The 21575-nt window shown below is 38.4% G+C and overlaps 1 protein-coding gene across 2 annotated transcripts in view; it reads left to right on the top strand.

Moving 5' to 3' along the window:
• Positions 1-21575, top strand: part of LOC116594226 (coiled-coil domain-containing protein 7-like) — a 139138-nt gene that overhangs the window by 50957 nt on the left and 66606 nt on the right. For both annotated transcript variants that reach the window (XM_032349336.1, XM_032349335.1), the window contains 2 exons: positions 6135-6196; positions 7379-7435. In XM_032349336.1, coding sequence (XP_032205227.1) covers positions 6135-6196; positions 7379-7435 — 119 coding nt within the window. The remainder of the gene's footprint in view (positions 1-6134; positions 6197-7378; positions 7436-21575) is intronic.

The raw sequence follows: 21575 nt of genomic DNA, 5'->3' as shown, positions 1-21575 counted from the left end.
AGTAAATCCCACTTGAGTATAGTGAATGATTTTTTTTAACGTATTGTTGGATTTGGTTTGCTAGTATTTTGTTGAGGATTTTTGCATTAAAACTCTTTGGGAGTTTTGATTACTGATTCAATCCCCTTGCTGGTAATTGGGTCTATTCAAATTTTCTATTTCTTCCTGCCTCAGTTTTGGTAGTTTATATGTTTCTAGGAACTTACCATTTCTTCTAGGTGGCTCAGTTTGTGGGCATGTAGTTTTTCATAATATTCTCTCATGGTTGTTCGTATTTCTGTGGTGTTATTTGTCTTCTTTCATTTGTAATTTTGTTTGGGTCCTTTCTCTTTGTTTTTTTTTCTTTTTAAGTTTTAAAAAAAATTTTCACCATAACAGTATTCATTATTTTTGCACCACACCCAGTGCTCCATGCAATCCGTGCCTCTCTAATAACCACCACCCGGTTCCCCCAACCTCCCACCCACCTCCGCTTCAAACCCCTCAGATTGTTTTTCAGAGTCCATAGTCTCTCATGGTTCACCTCCCCTTCCAATTTCCCCCAACTCCCTTCTCCTCTCTAACTCCTCTTGTCTTCCATGCTATTTGTTATGTTCCACAAATAAGTGAAACCATATGATAATTGACTCTCTCTGCTTGACTTATTTCACTCAGCATAATCTCTTCCAGTCCCGTCCATGTTGCTACAAAAGTTGGGTATTTGTCCTTTCTGATGGAGGCATAATACTCCATAGTGTATATGGACCACATCTTCCTTATCCATTCGTCCGTTGAAGGGCATCTTGGTTCTTTCCACAGTTTGGTGACCGTGGCCATTGCTGCTATAAACATTGGGGTACAGATGGCCCTTCTTTTCACTACATCTGTATCTTTGGGGTAAATACCCAGGAGTGCAATTGCAGGGTCATAGGGAAGCTCTATTTTTAATTTCTTGAGGAATCTCCACACTGTTCTCCAAAGTGGCTGCACCAACTTGCATTCCCACTAACAGTGTAAGAGGGTTCCCCTTTCTCCACATCCCCTCCAACACATGTTGTTTCCTGTCTTGCTAATTTTGGCCATTCTAACTGGTGTAAGGTAATATCTCAATGTGGTTTTAATTTGAATCTCCCCGATGGCTAGTGATGATGAACATTTTTTCACGTGTCTGACAGCCATTTGTATGTCTTCATTGGAGAAGTGTCTGTTCATATCTTCTGCCCATTTTTTGATATGATTATCTGTTTTGTGTGTGTTGAGTTTGAGGAGTTCTTTATAGATCCTGGATATCAACCTTTTTTTGTCTTTGTTTTTTGATGGGTCTGGCTAGAGGCTTAGGAATTTTATTTATTTTTTTCAAAGAAGAAGCTCCTCTTCATTTTATTTATCTGTTATTTTTTCCCTTTGTCTGGTTTTGGTTTTTTAGATTCTATATCCTTTTTTTTTTTTTTTTTTTTTTTTTTTTTTTTCATGAGGCTGTAGGAGGTTTTTACTTTACAACATGACATCCAACTTCCCCAGGCCCTCTTGAGTGTTGGGAGTCCCGTTCAGCCATGGGGCCAGTCCCTTGCTCCTACATTCACTCAGGACTCTACGGAGGGCTGCACTAACAGTGTCATGGTGGGAGAGCAGGGGTCAGGCTGAGACTCAGAGTTGGAGTTGGGGCTGGGCACAGGATCCTGATAGGGGTGGGATCAGATCGATGGTCAAGGCTGGCCACAAGTCAGGACTGGCCTTGTGATGAGGCTTAGAGTCAGAAGATATGACAGAGTCAGGGATGAGGGTAGATTCAGAACCAGAAATAACTTTGGGGTAGGATTAGGGAGGGAGTATTGCACAGAATGAGGGTGAGGACTAAGGCCAGAGCTGGTGTCAGTGCTGAGACCCAGGCCAGAGCCAAGAACAGAGAGCATCAGCATTCAGGAGGGAGACATGCTCTGGCCTCAACATTGAAGCTGGGTTGAGGCCCTGACCTGTGGTGGCAGCTACACCCTCACACTTCCACTTGTGCTTGGTGAGGCTAGAGGCTTGTCAGAAAGCCTTGCCACAGAGCTGACAGTGGTAGGGGCACACTCTCGAATGCATATGCAGGTGCTGCAGCAGCAGGGAGGAGTTCTCCCACTGAAGGCCTTCAAGAGTGGGGACAGGCATTGGTCCATTTGTTGGTGTGGCTTCGCAGGTGCTGAAGCAAGTTGGAGCTCTTGCTGAAGGTATTGCGGCAGTGGGGACAGTGGTAGGGGTCTCTGCCGTGTGTGTGTATCTGTGTGTGTGCACTTGTGCGTGCACAGGCACTGGCATTTTGGCAGTGCTAAGCTCTGGCCGAAGGCCTTGCTGCACTGTAGGCATGGGAACTGCCAGTGTGCAGTTGCAGGTGCATGAACAGTGCTGAGCACTGCCTGATGTCCTTGGTGCACACTGGGCACTTGCAGGCTGAGAGCTGCTGTACATGCTCAGGTGCTGCACTAGCAGCAAGCCATGCTCAATGTCTTGACACACATGGGCCAGTGCTGCAGCTTCTTGTGCCTGTGGCTGCCTCAGTGCTTCAGCAGTGTGGAGCGCCAGCTGAAGGCTTTGCCGCAGAGGGTGTTCGGTTTGGGCCACCCGCCAGCACGGTTGCTGCAGTGCTGTACTAGCATGGTGCCATGGCCAGATGACTTACTGCAAGTCTGGCAGTGGCATGGCTTCTTGCCACTGTGGGAGCAGCAGTGCTAGCTCATTCCAGAGCAGTGGCAGGAGGCTCGACCATAATCGGGGCAGGAGAAGAGTGGGAGAGGGCTGGCAGGTGCAGGGAGCACTATGGGGCTAGTGGCCAGGACCTTGGGTATAGTAGTAAATTTAGATGAGAGAGGGGGTTTCAGTTCTAGGGCTTTGGTATGGTTGAGGTGCACACTGGCTCAAGAACCAGGGGAACAGGGGCACCTGATTGGGTCAGTTGGTCAAGCATCTGACCTTGGCTCAGGTCATAATTTCAGGGTCCTGGAATCACAAGGCAGGGAAGTCATCTCCCCTCTCCCTTTCCCACAGTCCCTACCCCTGCTCCTACTCTCTCCATCTCTTTCAAATAAATAAAATCTTAAAAAAAAAAAAAAAAAAAAAAAGCACCGCAGGGACGGGATTGGTGATTTCTGGTTCAAGGTGGAAACTTGAAGATATGGGGTCAAAATTTTAGAGATCTTGGTCACAGTCCTGAGATGGAGTGAGCTTCAGCATCAGGGTCTAGATCCTCAGAGACAGACTCAAGCTTTGGTATTATTTATTTCTGCTCTCATTTTTATTATTACCTTCCTTCTGCTGGTTTTGGGTTTTGTTGTTCTTTTTCTAGCTCCTGTAGATGTAAGGTTAGGTTGTTCATTTGAGATTTGTTGTTGTTGATGTAGGCCATTATTGCTATAGACTTGCCTCTTAGAACTGTTTTCGCAGTATCTGGAAGGTTTTGGACGCAGTACCTGCCAGTTCTTTTGTTCCTGGAGGGGTCTGTGAACACTGCCTGTCTGGGATATGGTGGGAGCAAATAACCTCCCCACTGGGAGCCCCAGGCACTCTTCAGATCACTGTTTCCATGCTGTATGTTCACAGGCTGTTGACCTTGCCTTTTTTCCAAGAGTAACCTCAGTGCCCTCTAGGGTTTCCCCCAGCCATTGATCTTTAAAATTCCAGGTTTCAAGCGCCACTGTTTGCAAAAATTCACAAAATTCAGCCCCTCTTGCTTTTCAAGGCAATTGCTATTGGGATTCATCCTCCCCATATGGGCTCTATTCTGTCTCTTGGCCTGCTCTATGACTGCAGCTCCCTACCCACCACAGGGCCACAATTTTTCTTTTCTCCCAAACCATATCTCCTTTCTTCTACCTTCTTTGATGTGGCCTCTTCTCTACATTTAGCTCTAGAATTTGTTCTGCCAGTCTTCTGAGGGTATTTAGGATGATTTGATTGTGACCTAGTTATATTCATGGGATCAGGTGAACTTAGGGTTCTCCCACTCTGCCATTATCTTCCAAGCTTTCTAGCATCATTCTTAGGGGCCCTAGGATTTTCAAAATAGTAAATGAGCATTGGCTTAACTCAAAGTCACCATCTGCGTTAGCCCCTAACAAGAGAATCAGCTTTTGTTGGAAGCTTTTGACTTCTCTCTAGCTATGAAAGCTTAGGCACCATCTTCTCCCAATAAAAGATTGTTTTGTCTATATTGCAAATCTGTCATTTAGTAGGTACTCTCATTAATTATCTTAGCTAGATCTGAGTAAGTTGCCACAGTTTCTGTATTAGCACATGCTGCTTCACCCTTTGTTTTCATGCTATGGAGATGGCTGCTTTTCCTTAAACCTTGTGAACCGAACTCCAGACTTTTCTTTTTTGCAGCTTCCTCATCTCTCTCAGCATTCATAGAATTGAAGATTTAGGGCTTTGCTCAGAATTATGCTTTGGTTTAAGTAAAAAATGTGGCTGGTTTGATCTATCCAGACCAGTAAATTTTCTCTGTATTAGCAATAAGACTATTTGCTTTCTTAATCATTTGTGTATTCACTGGAGTATTACTTTTAATTCCCTTCAAGAACTTTTCCTTTGCATTAAGAACTTGGATAACTGATACAAGAGATCTAGCCTTCAGCCTCTCTTGGTTTTTGATGTACCTTCCTCACTAACCATAATCATTTCCAGTTTTAAATTTCAAGTGAGAGACAAGAGACTCTTTCTGTAGATTGAACATTGAGAGGCCAATATAAAGTTATTAACTGGCTTAATTTCAGTATTGTTGTGTCTCAGGGAGTAGGAAGGCCCAAAGAGAGAGAAAGAGATAGAGGCTAGTTGGTGGGGCAGTCAGAGCATACACAACAGTTTGGTTAAGTTTGCTGCCATATATGAACATGGTTTATGATACCCCCAAACAATTGCAATAGAAACATCAAAGATCAGTGATCACCGATAGCCATAACAAGTATAATAATAATAATGAAAAAGCTTAAAATATACTGAGAAGTACCAAAATATGACACAGAGACATAAGGTGAACAGATGCTATTGGAAAAATGGCATTGATAGACTTTTTGTATACAGGGTTGCCACAAACAAGTTTGTAAAAAATGCAGTCTTTGAAGTGCAATAAAGTGAAACACAATAAAATAAAATATGTCCTTACCTTGTAATTTTGTATTATGAATTAATAATTTCTGTGTGAGTCTTCTGGAAAGGTGGTTTCCTCAAGTTCCATTACACACATCTAAATGTTTCTTATCACATATAAACAGTAAATAAATATGTGTAACTTTATGAGTATCTGAATTAAATCACCTCATTTGTTCCCCTGTTATTCTGTTCTTGCCAACTATATCTGGTATAGTAACTTATCCAAGTAAAAGTTTACATATAGCCACTTTTTTTTCGTTAAACATATAATAAAAACCCTTTTATAGTGTTAAAATAGAGAGTAACTGGGAGGGACTACTATTTATTATGCAGTTACTTTATTTCTCTCTCAATGACTAGATTTAAAGGAATGCAAGGAGTGGCACTTGAGTTAGCTCCAGTAGGTGCCCATTAACTAGATCCTTAGTTCAGAGGCTGATTTGAGCTATCTATTGTAAAGTACAAAATTAATTTCAGATCGTATGTTAATAGTAATCCTGAAATTGAAGTGTCTGATGTGTATAGGCATTTTCCTTATAACTTTACATGTACTGGATCCTTACCACTACTTTTTGAGGTATGTACTCCAATACCCCAATTTTAATAGATGAAGAAACTGTAAGTCAGAGGGATTAAGTAACTTACTAAAGTCATAAATTAGTAAGTGGGTAAAACAAGTTTTGAGCCAAGCGGTTTGACTCTAGAACTTGTACTCTTAACAATAACAATATGAAAAGAAATGTCATGCTTCTACTCAATTTACTTTTGTTATTTTTGTTGTTAATATTTTTGGAATACCTAATTATATTCATGGAATATATAGCATTCATAGAATTACACATTGTGATTTTTTACTTGTTTGCTTGCAATTATACAAATTTACCTTGGAGTCTGAATAAAGGTTAAAGATTATGTTAAGTTTTATTTTACAAACTACATATATCTAGAGCATTTATTTTATTTCATAAGTATAATTTAAGCTCTTACTCTCTGATAATAAATAAATGTTGTACTTATTAAAATTTTAACAGGGATACTGAAAATTCACCAGGAACAGTACATAGTAATGAAGTTGTACAGCAGAAAATTGAAGGTGATAATATTTTATACATGTTTAGCATTTATAGAGTTTTCTATATTACATTAACATTTTGCAACTTACAGTTTAAAAATTTAGCCATACAATTATACAGTAGCAAGTTAAAAAAGATACTCAATTGTGAGTTTGATATTTTCAATAAGAGTTCTTATGTTTCGGATTCCAGAAGTTGTACAAAACTAAACCTTGGTTGTTAGCGACCATAAAATACATGAATTAGTAAGGACACAAGCATATTATGCATCACTTTAATATATAGTGTAATACATGATAAAAGTTATATGCGATTTGCAGCAAGTCCACAGATAGCCAATTTGTTCAAATCAAGGAAGTTGGAAGATTTTAAGCAACCTTAAAGGATGACTAGGATTTAGTCAAGTGAAGAAGGGAGCTCTCTGCTGTTTTACAAAGAGGAGCCAATTTGTTCAACCCAAGGAAGTTGGGAAGATTTTAAGCAACCTTAAAGGATGACTAGAATTTAGTCAAGTGCAGAAGGGAGATATCTGCTATTTTACAAAGAGGATGTAGCATGAACAAACAGAATGAATAGGGACTTATAAATAGAATGGTATTAGAATGTGAAGCAATAAGTAGGGATAAGGTAAGAGAGAGCCAGTCAGAGGTGTGCTAAGGATTTTTTTTTAAATATATATAATAGGGAACCACTGAAGACTTTTTTTTGTAGGGAAGTGGGAATTGTTGGATTCAATTGTATGCATATTATTCTGGCCATTTGTAGAAGTTACATTTGGGGACTAGGAATAGGAAAGGGAAGTTATTGCTTTGTTTTATGTGTATGATAAGTGCTTATATTAGAACACCAATAAACAAGAAGAAAATGGGCAGATTTGAGAAAATTTACTGGTAAAATGGGTAAAACTTGATTGGATATGAAAAGAAGGGAGATTAAATCATGATAACATTAACTAAATAAAAGAATAAAAGAGGAATAAAAGAGGAAAAGCAAGTGTTGAGAAAATGATGAGTTCATATCACTTAGTTATATACATTCATTCATATATTTCTATTTGTTGTCTGACTGGGAGGATTTCCAGTGTTGGCAGTTCTATTGTTTTTCTTTCTTTTTAGTGAGGTATTTAAAAAAAAACTCTGAAATTTAAACTCAGTACATATCATTGATATTTGAAACACATGACAAACTTACTATTATTTCAGAATTTATAAAAACTCACTCAACTGAAGAATTTAGAGATGTTTCTGCAACTGATCCACGTAAGTTTCTACTTGTTTAAGCATTATTGTGTTAATAACTTATGTTCAGTGCATTAATTTCTATAATTTAATGTCATTATTATGGTAATAACATGGATCGCCTGGAGTTGGAGCCATACAGTTGAGCTATCAAGCAAGTATTGAAATTCCTAGTTAAGGCTAAATGCTACAAAAAATAGACTCATTTTGAGGAATACCTTGCTATCACTTGGATTGAATAATTTTTAATTTTGATTGGAGTATGCTACTGAAATGTTTCAGGAGTGCTAGGCCTTTGAGATGAACAGTGATAAATTTGCATATTTTGTTTCTACGAATTATAGATCATCTCATATGCACTAAATCCTTGACAATAGCTGAGTACCTGTCAGTTTATGAATATAAACAGCTGCTACAACTAGTACGTTAAACTTATGACTACTTAACAACAGAAAGGAGAAATTACCTTGTTTGTCTTAGTACTGGAAAGAATTTTGAAGCAATCATGTAATGTATGCTATAGAATACAATTTAGAAGTGGAAAATAAGATTTGGTTGGAAAAGATTGATGGGAATCCTGTCCTCCTTCATCTTCTGCTTTTCAACTAATGTTGCCATATTTAGGCCAAGGGCAACTTGATGCTACAGTGCTCCCAAGTTCTGTAGACACCTTTGATCCAAGAGAGTCCTGAATGATTAGATAGATAGGAAGATATCTAGAGCTTTGGAGTGGATGGTGAAAGCTTCTTTCTACCTCAAGGAAAACCCTCTGTGCATCTGTGGAGCTCTCTATCTGTGCAGCTGTCTTCTCTCTAATACTGTGCCCTGTGAATTCTAGCTGCTTTGGGCTTCCAAAACTCTAAACCTTTTCTCTGAACTCTAGGAGAACAATAGACTCTGTTTGGGTCCCCTTTCCTAATGCTGTGGCCTGGAAACTTCAGGAAGTAAGATGGTGTTATCAAAGGGCGCTGTTACTTTGTTTGTCTTCTTTCAGAGATTACTGCCTTGCACTTACTGTTTTCCAATGTCTGAATATTTCCTTTTCCCATATTTTTGTCCAGATTTTAATTTGTTTAAGATGAAAGGATAATTCTATTCCCTGATGCTCTATCATGGACAAAACCAGGAGTCTTTACATCCACATATGGGCTGATGGATTATATCCTTCAGCCAAATCAAAAGAATATAATAGTAGAAATGTTAGTGATGATTTAAAAATATTCTGTCTATTGCTTTCTGTTTCTTTCATTCATTCTTTGAATCGAGGTGTAATTGACATACAATACTACATTAATTTCAAGTGTATGGTATTTGTATATATTGCAAAATGATCATCACAATAAGTCTAGTTAACATCTATTACCACACCCTGCAAGAATTTTTTTCATGTGATGAGAGCTTTTAAGGTCTACACTCTTAGCAACTTTCAGATATGCAATATAGCATTATTAACTATAGATGCCATTCTGTACATTCTATTCCATGACTTATTTATTTTATAACTGGGAATTTGTATCTTTTGACCTCCTTCACCTGTTTTGCCTACCCCACTTCCACCCACTATGTCTGGGAGCCACCAGTATGTTCTCTGTATCCATGAGTTATCTTTTTCCCTTGGTAGCTGCCTCAGTCTCTGGGCTCCTTTGGTATATATTTACTGTCTCAGTATTGCTCAGTTTTACTTGTATACACTTCTTTTCTGTTAAAAGTACCCCTTTTCATCTTATTCAGACAAATTTTATTCTCATCTCTTCCCATTCTCTAAATTCTATTTGATACCATAGCCTAATCAACAAGACAAAAGCTCCTTTATATTCCACTCTGTTTTTATACCACTATTTAATTTTGATGTTGTTTCATTTTATAATTAATAGAATTAACTTTTAAAAAAGACTTATTTATTTATTAGAGAGAGAATGTGTGAGTGTACGAGCAAGGGGAGTGACAGACAGAGGGAGAAGCAGGCTCCCCACTGAGCAAGGAGCCTTATGTGGGACTCAATCCTGGGACCTTGGGATCATGACCTGAGCTGAAGGCAGATGCTTAACCAACTGAGCCACCCATGGAATTAATTTTTTTTACAGCAGTTTTAGAACTATAGAAAAATTGAGCAGAAAACACAGAGTTCCCATGTATTCATTCTCTGCCTTTTCCTCCTTACACAAAATTTTATTAACATTTTGCATTAATGTGCTACCTACATTAAAATCAATGAACAAAGATTGATATATTATTACCTAAACTCTGTAGTTTACATAGGGTTCAGTCTTTGTGTTATAGAGTTCTATAGGTTTTGACAAATAATGTCATATATACACCATTATAGTATCATACGACAGAGTTTCACTGTTTTGAATCTCATGTTCTACCTATTCATTTGTCCATCCGTCCATCTGAGTCCTTGGCAATCATTGATCTTTTTGGTATCTCTGTAGTATTCAAGAATGTTATCTATTTGGATTCATATAGTCTTTCTTTTACTTAGCAGTATGCATTTAACTTTCCTGTTTAATGATTTTTATGGTTTTATAGCTAATTTCTTTTTATTAATAAATAGTAATCCATTGTGTGGATGTATCATAGTTTTTAAAATCTAATTTATCTATTAAAAGACATCTTGGTGGCTTCTGATTTTCTGCAATTACAGAAAAGCTGCTGCAAACTTAGGTTTTTAGTATGGATATGTTTTTCAACTGATCTGGTTATATACCAGGGAATGCAATTTCTGGATCATATAGTAAATATATGTTTAGTTTTGTAAGAAACTGTCAAACTGTTTTGCAAAGGGGATGCATCATTTCATATTCCTGCCAACAATGAGAATGAGAATTCTTGTTGTTTTGTATCTTTGTCAACATTTGGTGTTGTCAGAATTTTGAATTTTAGCCATTCTAAAAGTTATTTACTGATATCTCATTGTTTTAATTTGTAATATCTGATGTTGAGAATTTTTTCATATTTTTTTGCCATCTTTGGTGAGGTATTTGTTCAGATATTTTACTCATTTTAAATTGGGTTACTTGCTTTCTTATTGAGTTTTCTTTCTTTCTTTTTAAAGATTTTATTTATTTGACAGAGAGAGATCACAAGTAGGCAGAGAGGCAGGCAGAGAAAGAGGAGAAAGCAGGCTCCCTGCGGAGGAGACAGCCTGATGTGGGGCTCGATCCCAGGACCTTGGGATCACAACCTGAGCTGAAGGCAGAGGCTTTAACCCACTGAGCCACCCAGGTGCCCTGCTTTCTTATTGAGTTTTAAGTGTTCTTTGTATATTGTGGACATAAGCACTTTGTTAGATAACTGCAAAGATTTTCTCTCAGCTTGTGTATTCTCTTTTCATTCTCTTAATGGTACCTTTTGTAGAATGGAAGCTTTTAATTTTAATGAAATTGAAATTACTAGTTTTTTCTTTCATGGATTGTGTTTTGTTGTATCCAGAAGTCATCTTAAAACCTAATGTAATCTAGATTTTCTCCTATATTATCTTCTAGAAGTTTTATATTTTTTCATTTTACATTTAAATCTGTGATCCATTTTGAGTTAATCTAAACCCATCTCCACATCCATCTCTCCTCTGGGAACAATCAGTTTGTTCTGTATAGTTAAGAGTCTGTTTCTTTGTTTTCTCTCTTTTTCTCCCCCCATGATTGTTTTGTTTTGTTTATTGAAATCATATTTCCCTAACAGGCTTATTTTGCTTAGCATAATAGTCTCTAGCTCCATTCATGTCATTGTAAATGGCAAGATTTTATTCTTTTTCATGGCTGAGAAATATTCCATTGTGTATATTTCTCTCTGTCATCTGCCTGTCATCATCAATCATTATCTGTTATCTATCATCTATCTATCGATCATCTCTCTACCATCTATCATCTGTCCTCTATCGCCATCATCAACTACCTGTTATCTATCATCTATCTGTCTATCATCTAGATCATCTATCAGTAGATGATATAAAGATTTTATTTATTTATTTGTCAGAGAGAGAGAGAGAGCAAGAGCGAGCACAGGCAGAGTGGCAGGCAGATCAGAGGGAGAAGCAGGGTGCCTACGGAGCAAGGAGCCCGATGTGGGACTTGATCCCAGGACGCTGGGATCATGACCTGAGCCGAAGGCAGCTGCTTAACCAACTGAGCCACCCAGGCGTCCCTCTACTGCATCTTCTTTATCCGTTCATCAGTCAAGGAACATTTGGACTCTTGGTAATCAAGGTGCATGTATCCCTTTGGATTAGTATTTTTGTATTCTTTGGGTAAATACATAGTAGTGCTGTTTTTGGATCATAAGGTAGTTTTATTTTTAACTTTTTGAGGAACCTCCGTACTTCTTTCTAGAGTGGCTGTACCAGTTTGCATTCCCACCAACAGTGCAAGAGGGTTCCTCTTTCTCTGTATCCTTACTAACACCTGTTGTTTCCTGTGTTGTTAATTTTAGTTGTTCTGACAGGTGGGAGGTGATATCTCATTGTAGTTTTCATTTGCATTTCTCTGATGATGAGTGGTGTTGAGCATGTTTTTATGTTTCTTTGGAAAAATTCCTATTCATGTTTTTTGCCCATTTGTTAACTGACTTATTTGTCTTTTTGGGTATTGAATCTTATAAGTTCTTTATATATTTTGGACACTAACCCTTTATCTGATATGTAATTTACAAATATCCTCTCCGATTCCAAAGGTTAGCTTTTAGTTTTGTTATTTCCTTCACTGTGCAGAAGTTTTTATTTTGATGAAGACCCAATAGTTTACTTTTGCTTTTGTTTCCCTTCCCTCAGGACACATATCTAATTAAGAAGTTGCTACAGCTGATGTCATAGAGGTTACTCCCTGTGTTCTTGTCTAGGATTTTAATGGTTTCCTGTCTCACACTTAGAATTGGAAGAACAATTATTGTTAAAAATGTCTATATTATCTAAAGCATTCTACACATTTAATGCAATTCCTATCAAAATACCAATAGCATTTTTCAGAGCTAGAACAAACAATCCTAAATTTGTATGGAACCACAAAAGACCCCAAATAGCCAAAGCTACCTTGAAAAAGAAAAGAAAAGCTGGGAGACTTCATAATTCCTGACTTGAAGTTATATTACAAAGCAGTAGTGATCAAGACAGTATGGTACTGGTACAAGAATAGACATATAGATCAATGGAACAGAATAGAAAACTCAGAAATGAACCTACAACTGTGTAGTCAATTAATCTTCAACAAAGCAGAAAAAAATATCCAGTGGGAAAAATAGAGTCTTCCCAGCAAATGTGTTGGGAAAACTGGCCAGCCACAAGCGGAAGAATGAAACTGGACTACTTCTTTACACTATACACAAAAATAAATGCAAACATTTAGTTTCTTAACTAAATGATGTTTTAATTACAATAGTTTATATCACCATTTTTAAGTCTTTATTGTTTTTGCAATGTTTTATAGTTTTCAGATAAAAGTTCTTGTACGTTTTTTTTTTTTTTGTGGGAAGCTACTTTCTCTTTTTGCACACTAGTGAAAATAAAATTAGAAAATAATTTTTTCTAAGATGGAAGGCTTATTATAAAGCTACAATAGTTAAGACAGGATAAAAATAGACAAAGAGGTCAACTGAACAGCATTAAAGCCCCAAATCAGACCTATGCATTTAGGTACATGATATATGATAGTGATGGCATCACAGATAAGTTGAGAAAACATGGAATTCTCAATAAGTGGTACTGTGATAATTGATACTTAAATGGAAAAAATAGAACTGGAGCACTGCCTCCTGATATTCAAAATTTAACTTCATGTCATTAAACACCTACATATGAAAGGCAAAAGTAGAAGTATTTTCTTGGCTGATTTAAGAGAATATCCTCATTACTATGTGGTAAGAAAATGATTTTTAAAACCAGACATAAATGTACCGATCATAAGGGGTAAGTTTGATAATGTTGACTATGTTAAAATTAAAAATTTCTATTTGTCAATATACACTATCAGGAAAATCTAAAATAGAGTGGAAAAAGAGATTTTGAATACTGAAAACTGTCAAATTATTAGTATACAGAAAATACAAAGAACTACTTTAAATCCAGAAAAAAGGACAATTATTTCAAGAAAAACAGGCAAAAGTAAGAGAAATTTAACCAAGCAAGGAATCCAAGTAGCTAGTAAGACTGAATAATCAAGAAATTGCAAATTAACCACAATGGAACAATGTTTCATACCTCTCAGACTCTCAGTCAAAAATTTTAAGAAGTGTGACAATAGTAAGTGTTAACAACAGTATATACTAACAGGATCTCCTCATATATACACCAAGGGAGGGCACAATCACTTTTTAAAAATAAATTATTGGAGGAGTCAAGATGGCGGAGAAGTAGTAGGCTGAGACTGCTTCAGCTAGCCGGAGATCAGCTAGATAGCTTATCTAAAGATTGCAAACACCTGAAAATCCATCGGCAGATCGAAGAGAAGAAGAACAGCAATTCTGGAAACAGAAAAACAACCACTTTCTGAAAGGTAGGACCGGCGGAGAAGTGAATCCAAAGCGACGGGAAGATAGACCCCGGGGGGAGGGGCCGGCTCCCGGCAAGCGGCGGAGCAACGGAGCACAAAATCAGGACTTTTAAAAGTCTGTTCCGCTGAGGGACATCGCTCCAGAGGCTAAACCGGGGCGAAGCCCACGCGGGTTCAGCGTGGCCTCAGGTCCCGCAGGGTCACAGAAGGAGCAGGGGTGTCTGAGTGTCGCAGACCTTGCGGGTATTGGAACGGGAAAGCCGGCTACAGAGACAGAGCCGACAGTAAGCTCACAGCTCGGTGTTACCTTGAACTGGTCGCAGGCTCGGAGAGCTCGGAGCGCGGCCGGAGGTCAGGCAGATGGGAGAAACTGGGCGCTGTTCTCTGAGGGCGCACTGAGGAGTGCGGCCCTGGGCTCTCGGCTCCTCCGGGCCGGAGACCAGGAGGCCGCCATTTGTATTCCCGTCCTCCGGAACTCTACGGAAAGCGCTCAGGGAACAAAAGCTCCTGAAAGCAAACCCGAGCGGATTACTCACCCCGGCCCCGGGTAAGGGCGGTGTAATTCCGCCTGGGGCAAAGACACTTGAGAATCACTACAACAGGCCCCTCCCCCAGAAGATCAACAAGAAATCCAGCCGAGACCAAGTTCACCTACCAAGGAGTGCGGTTTCAATACCAAGGAGAGCAGCAGAATTCCAGAGGAGGAGAAAGCCAAGCACGGAACTCATGGCTTTTTCCCTGTGATTTTTTTTTAGTCTTGCAGTTAATTTAATTTTTTTCTTTTTCATTTTTTGTTTTTTGGTTTTTTTTTCTCGCCTTCGGGTAAAATTTTTTTTTTTTAACTGTTACCTTTTTCTTTTTTAACGATTTTTTACTAGTTTATCTAATATATATATTTTTTCTTTTTTACATTTTTCTTAGGTGTTTTCCTTTTTTTTAAAATTCTTTTCTTTTTCTTTTTTTTTTTTTTTTTTCTTCTTTTTTCTTTTTTTTTTTTCTTTCTTCCTTTTTGAACCTCTTTTTATCCCCTTTCTCCCCCCTCACGATTTTGGATCTCTTCTAATTTGGTTAAAGCATTTTTTCCTGGGGTTGTTGCCACCCTTTTAGTATTTTACTTGCCCCTTCATATACTCTTATCTGGACAAAATGACAAGACGGAAAAATTCAACACAAAAAAAAGAACAAGAGGCAGTACCGAAGGCTAGGGACCTAATCAATACAGACATTGGTAATATGTCAGATCTAGAGTTCAGAATGACAATTCTCAAGGTTCTAGCCGGGCTCGAAAAAGGCATGGAAGATATTAGAGAAACCCTCTCGAGAGATATAAAAGCCCTTTCTGGAGAAATAAAAGAACTAAAATCTAACCAAGTTGAAATAAAAAAAGCTATTAATGAAGTGCAATAAAAAATGGAGGCTCTCACTGCTAGGATAAATGAGGCAGAAGAAAGAATTAGTGATATAGAAGACCAAATGACAGAGAATAAAGAAGCTGAGCAAAAGAGGGACAAACAGCTACTGGACCACGAGGGGAGAATTCGAGAGATAAGTGACACCATAAGACGAAACAACATTAGAATAATTGGGATTCCAGAAGAAGAAGAAAGAGAGAGGGGAGCAGAAGGTATACTGGAGAGAATTATTGGGGAGAATTTCCCCAATATGGCAAAGGGAACGAGCATCAAAATTCAGGAGGTTCAGAGAACGCCCCTCAAAATCAATAGGAATAGGCCCACACCCCGTCACCTAATAGTAAAATTTACAAGTCTCAGTGACAAAGAGAAAATCCTGAAAGCAGCCCGGGAAAAGAAGTCTGTAACATACAATGGTAAAAATATTAGATTGGCAGCTGACTTATCCACAGAGACCTGGCAGGCCAGAAAGAGCTGGCATGATATTTTCAGAGCACTAAACGAGAAAAACATGCAGCCAAGAATACTATATCCAGCTAGGCTATCATTGAAAATAGAAGGAGAGATTAAAAGCTTCCAGGACAAACAAAAACTGAAAGAATTTGCAAATACCAAACCAGCTCTACAGGAAATATTGAAAGGGGTCCTCTAAGCAAAGAGAGAGCCTACAAGTGGTAGATCAGAAAGGAACAGAGACCATATACAGTAACAGTCAACTTACAGGCAATACAATGGCACTAAATTCATATCTCTCAATAGTTACCCTGAATGTTAATGGGCTAAATGCCCCTGTCAAAAGACACAGGGTATCAGAATGGATAAAAAAACAAAACCCATCTATATGTTGCCTCCAAGAAACTCATTTTAAGCCCGAAGACACCTCAAGATTTAAAGTGAGGGGGTGGAAAAGAATTTACCATGCTAATGGACATCAGAAGAAAGCAGGAGTGGCAATCCTTATATCAGATCAATTAGATTTTAAGCCAAAGACTATAATAAGAGATGAGGAAGGACACTATATCATACTCAAAGGGTCTGTCCAACAAGAAGATTTAACAATTTTAAATATCTATGCCCCCAACGTGGGAGCAGCCAACTATATAAACCAATTAATAACAAAATCAAAGAGACACATCAACAATAATACAGTAATAGTAGGGGACTTTAACACTCCCCTCACTGAAATGGACAGATCATCCAAGCAAAAGATCAGCAAGGAAATAAAGGCCTTAAACGACACACTGGACCAGATGGACATCACAGATATATTCAGAATATTTCATCCCAAAGCAACAGAATACACATTCTTCTCTAGTGCACATGGAACATTCTCCAGAATAGATCACATCCTCGGTCCTAAATCAGGACTCAACCGGTATCAAAAGATTGGGATCATTCCCTGCATATTTTCAGACCACAATGCTCTAAAGCTAGAACTCAACCACAAAAGGAAGTTTGGAAAGAACCCAAATACATGGAGACTAAACAGCATCCTTCTAAAGAATGAATGGGTCAACCGGGAAATTAAAGAAGAATTGAAAAAAATCATGGAAACAAATGATAATGAAAATACAACGGTTCAAAATCTGTGGGACACAACAAAGGCAGTCCTGAGAGGAAAATATATAGCGGTACAAGCCTTTCTCAAGAAACAAGAAAGGTCTCAGGTACACAACCTAACCCTACACCTAAAGGAGCTGGAGAAAGAACAAGAAAGAAACCCTAAGCCCAGCAGGAGAAGAGAAATCATAAAGATCAGAGCAGAAATCAATGAAATAGAAACCAAAAAAACAATAGAACAAATCAACGAAACTAGGAGCTGGTTCTTTGAAAGAATTAATAAAATTGATAAACCCCTGGCCCGACTTATCAAAAAGAAAAGAGAAAGGACCCAAATAAATAAAATCATGAATGAAAGAGGAGAGATCACAACTAACACCAAAGAAATACAAACTATTATAAGAACATACTATGAGCAACTCTACGCCAATAAATTTGACTATCTGGAAGAAATGGATGCATTCCTAGAAACATATAAACTACCACAACTGAACCAGGAAGAAATAGAAAGCCTGAACAGACCCATAACCAGTAAGGAGATTGAAACAGTCATTAAAAATCTCCAAACAAACAAAAGCCCAGGGCCAGACGGCTTCCCGGGGGAATTCTACCAAACATTTAAAGAAGAACTAATTCCTATTCTCCTGAAACTGTTCCAAAAAATAGAAATGGAAGGAAAACTTCCAAACTCATTTTATGAGGCCAGCATCACCTTGATCCCAAAACCAGACAAGGATCCCACCAAAAAAGAGAGCTATAGACCGATATCCTTGATGAACACAGATGCGAAAATACTCAACAAAATACTAGCCAATAGGATTCAACAGTACATTAAAAAGATTATTCCCCACGACCAAGTGGGATTTATTCCAGGGCTGCAAGGTTGGTTCAACATCCGCAAATCAGTCAATGTGATACAACACATCAATAAAAGAAAGAACAAGAACCATATGATACTCTCAATAGATGCTGAAAAAGCATTTCACAAAGTACAGCATCCCTTCCTGATCAAAACTCTTCAAAGTGTAGGGATAGAGGGCACATACCTCAATATCATCAAAGCCATCTATGAAAAACCCACCGCAAATATCATTCTCAATGGAGAAAAACTGAAAGCTTTTCCGCTAAGGTCAGGAACACGGCAGGGATGTCCATTATCACCACTGCTATTCAACATAGTACTAGAGGTCCTAGCCTCAGCAATCAGAAAACAAAAGGAAATTAAAGGCATCCAAATCGGCAAAGAAGAAGTCAAATTATCACTCTTCGCAGATGATATGATACTATATGTGGAAAACCCAAAGACTCCACTCCAAAACTGCTAGAACTTATACAGGAATTCAGTAAAGTGTCAGGATATAAAATCAATGCACAGAAATCAGTTGCATTTCTCTACACCAACAGCAAGACAGAAGAAAGAGAAATTAAGGAGTCAATCCCATTTACAATTGCACCCAAAACCATAAGATACCTAGGAATAAACCTAACCAAAGAGACACAGAATCTATACTCAGAAAACTATAAAGTACTCATGAAAGAAATTGAGGAAGACACAAAGAAATGGAAAAATGTTCCATGCTCCTGGATTGGAAGAATAAATATTGTGAAAATGTCTATGCTACCTAAAGCAATCTACACATTTAATGCAATTCCTATCAAAGTACCATCCATCTTTTTCAAAGAAATGGAACAAATAATGCTAAAATTTATATGGAACCAGAAAAGACCTCGAATAGCCAAAGGGATATTGAAAAAGAAAGCCAACGTTGGTGGCATCACAATTCCGGACTTCAAGCTCTATTACAAAGCTGTCGTCATCAAGACAGCATGGTACTGGCACAAAAACAGACACATAGATCAATGGAACAGAATAGAGAGCCCAGAAATAGACCCTCAACTCTATGGTCAACTAATCTTCGACAAAGCAGGAAAGAATGTCCAATGGCAAAAAGACAGCCTCTTCAATAAATGGTGCTGGGAAAATTGGACAGCCACATGCAGAAAAATGAAATTGGACCATTTCCTTACACCACACACAAAAATAGACTCAAAATGGATGAAGGACCTCAATGTGCGAAAGGAATCCATCAAAATCCTTGAGGAGAACACAGGCAGCAACCTCTTTGACCTCAACCGCAGCAACATCTTCCTAGGAACAACGCAAAAGGCAAGGGAAGCAAGGGCAAAAATGAACTATTGGGATTTCATCAAGATCAAAAGCTTTTGCACAGCAAAGGAAACAGTTAACAAAATCAAAAGACAACTGACAGAATGGGAGAAGATATTTGCAAATGACATATCAGATAAAGGACTAGTGTCCAGAATCTATAAAGAACTTAGCAAACTCAACACCCAAAGAACAAATAATCCAATCAAGAAATGGGCAGAGGACATGAACAGACATTTCTGCAAAGAAGACATCCAGATGGCCAACAGACACATGAAAAAGTGCTCCATATCACTCAGCATCAGGGAAATACAAATCAAAACCACAATGAGATATCACCTCACACCAGTCAGAATGGCTAAAATCAACAAGTCAGGAAATGACAGATGCTGGCGAGGATGCGGAGAAAGGGGAACCCTCCTACACTGTTGGTGGGAATGCAAGCTGGTGCAGCCACTCTGGAAAACAGCCTGGAGGTTCCTCAAAATGTTGAAAATAGAACTGCCCTATGACCCAGCAATTGCACTATTGGGTATTTACCCTAAGGATACAAACGTAGTGATCCAAAGGGGCACATGCACCCGAATGTTTATAGCAGCAATGTCCACAATAGCCAAACTATGGAAAGAACCTAGATGTCCATCAACAGATGAATGGATCAAGAAGATGTGGTATATATACACAATGGAATACTATGCAGCCATCAAAAGAAATGAAATCTTGCCATTTGCGACAACATGGATGGAACTAGAGCGTATCATGCTTAGCGAAATAAGTCAAGCAGAGAAAGACAACTATCATATGATCTCCCTGATATGAGGAAGTGGTGATGCAACATGGGGGCTTAAGTGGGTAGGAGAAGAATCAATGAAACAAGATGGGATTGGGAGGGAGACAAACCATAAGTGACTTTTAATCTCACAAAACAAACTGAGGGTTGCTGGGGGGAGGGGGTTTGGGAGAAGTGGGTGGGATTATGGACATTGGGGAGGGTATGTGCTTTGGTGAGTGCTGTGAAGTGTGTAAACCTGGTGATTCACAGACCTGTACCCCTGGGGATAGAGTATTATGCCTCCATCAGAAAGGATGAATACCCAACTTTTGTAGCAACATGGACGGGACTGGAAGAGATTATGCTGAGTGAAATAAGTCAAGCAGAGAGAGTCAATTATCATATGGTTTCACTTATTTGTGGAGCATAACAAATAGCATGGAGGACATGGGGACTTAGAGTGGAGAAGGGAGTTGGGGGAAACTGGAAGGGGAGGTGAACTATGAGAGACTATGGACTCTGAAAAACAATCTGAGGGTTTTGAAGGGACGGGGGGTGGGAGGTTGGGGTACCAGGTGGTGGGTATTATAGAGGGCACGGATTGCATGGAGCACGGGGTGTGGTGCAAAAATAATGAATACTGTTATGCTGGAAATAAATAAAAAATAAATAAATAAATAATTTATTTTTGACGAGGGGGGAGAGGGGGGAGAGAGAGAGAGTGCTGAGAGGAGACCCTGATGCCCACAGGAGCCTGAGATCATGACCTGAGCCGAAGGCAGATGCTTAATTGACTGAGCCACCCAGTCAATCACTTTGAAAAAATAGCTTTTCTTTATTTAAGTTATGAATGTGCATGTCCTTAAACTCCTTTTTCGCAGCTTTGTTGATATATAATTGGCATATGTAAGTTTAAGGTGGTCAAAATTATTTGATCTGTATATGTTGCAAAATGCCTACTACAATAAGGGAAGTTTATTCATCTTGTATCTCAAGTAATTACCATTTTGTTATTGGTGTTGTTATGGTGAGGACATCAAAGCTCTACTCTTAGAGGAGCTTTCAAGTATACAATATAGTACTACTCATCATAGTCACCATGTTGTACATTTGATTCCAAGAACTTACTCATATTATAACTGAAAAGGTGTACCCTTTGACCAACATCTCCCCATTTCCCCCGTGCCACAGCTCTGGGAAACCCTCATTCTACTCTCTGTTTCTTTTTCAATATTGTTAGATTCCACATGTGACATCACATAGAATTTGTTTTTCTCTTTCTGACTTATTTCACTTAGCGCTATGTCATCTGTGTTGTCACAAATAGGAGGATTTCTTTTCTATGGCTAAATAATACTCCATTGTGTATGTATGAATATGTATATGTATATACATATACATTTATATATGTGTATGTGTGTATCAATCATATTTTCATCATTTTTTAGATTGTTTCTATGTCTTGGCTGTTGTATTGCAAATAATGTTGCAGTGGATGTGGGAGAGTAGCTATCTCCTTGAGACAGTGACTTCATTTTCTTTGGATATATACCCAGAAGTGGGATTGCTGGATCATACAGTAGTCCTATTTTTAATTTTTTGAGGAAACTCCATACTGTTTTCCACAGTGGCAGTGCCACTTTACATTCCCAGCAATAGTGCAATAGTGCAATTCCCAGCAATAGTTTCTTTTTCTCCACACCTCATCAATAAATGTTACCTCTTGTCTTTTAGAGAATAGCCATTCTAACAGGTATGAGATGGTATC

This window comes from Mustela erminea, chromosome 6 (genome assembly GCF_009829155.1).
Source record: "Mustela erminea isolate mMusErm1 chromosome 6, mMusErm1.Pri, whole genome shotgun sequence".
Classification (NCBI taxonomy): domain Eukaryota; kingdom Metazoa; phylum Chordata; class Mammalia; order Carnivora; family Mustelidae; genus Mustela; species Mustela erminea.
Note: the sequence above shows the minus strand (reverse complement) of the source record. Positions and strands in the feature narration are given on the sequence as shown.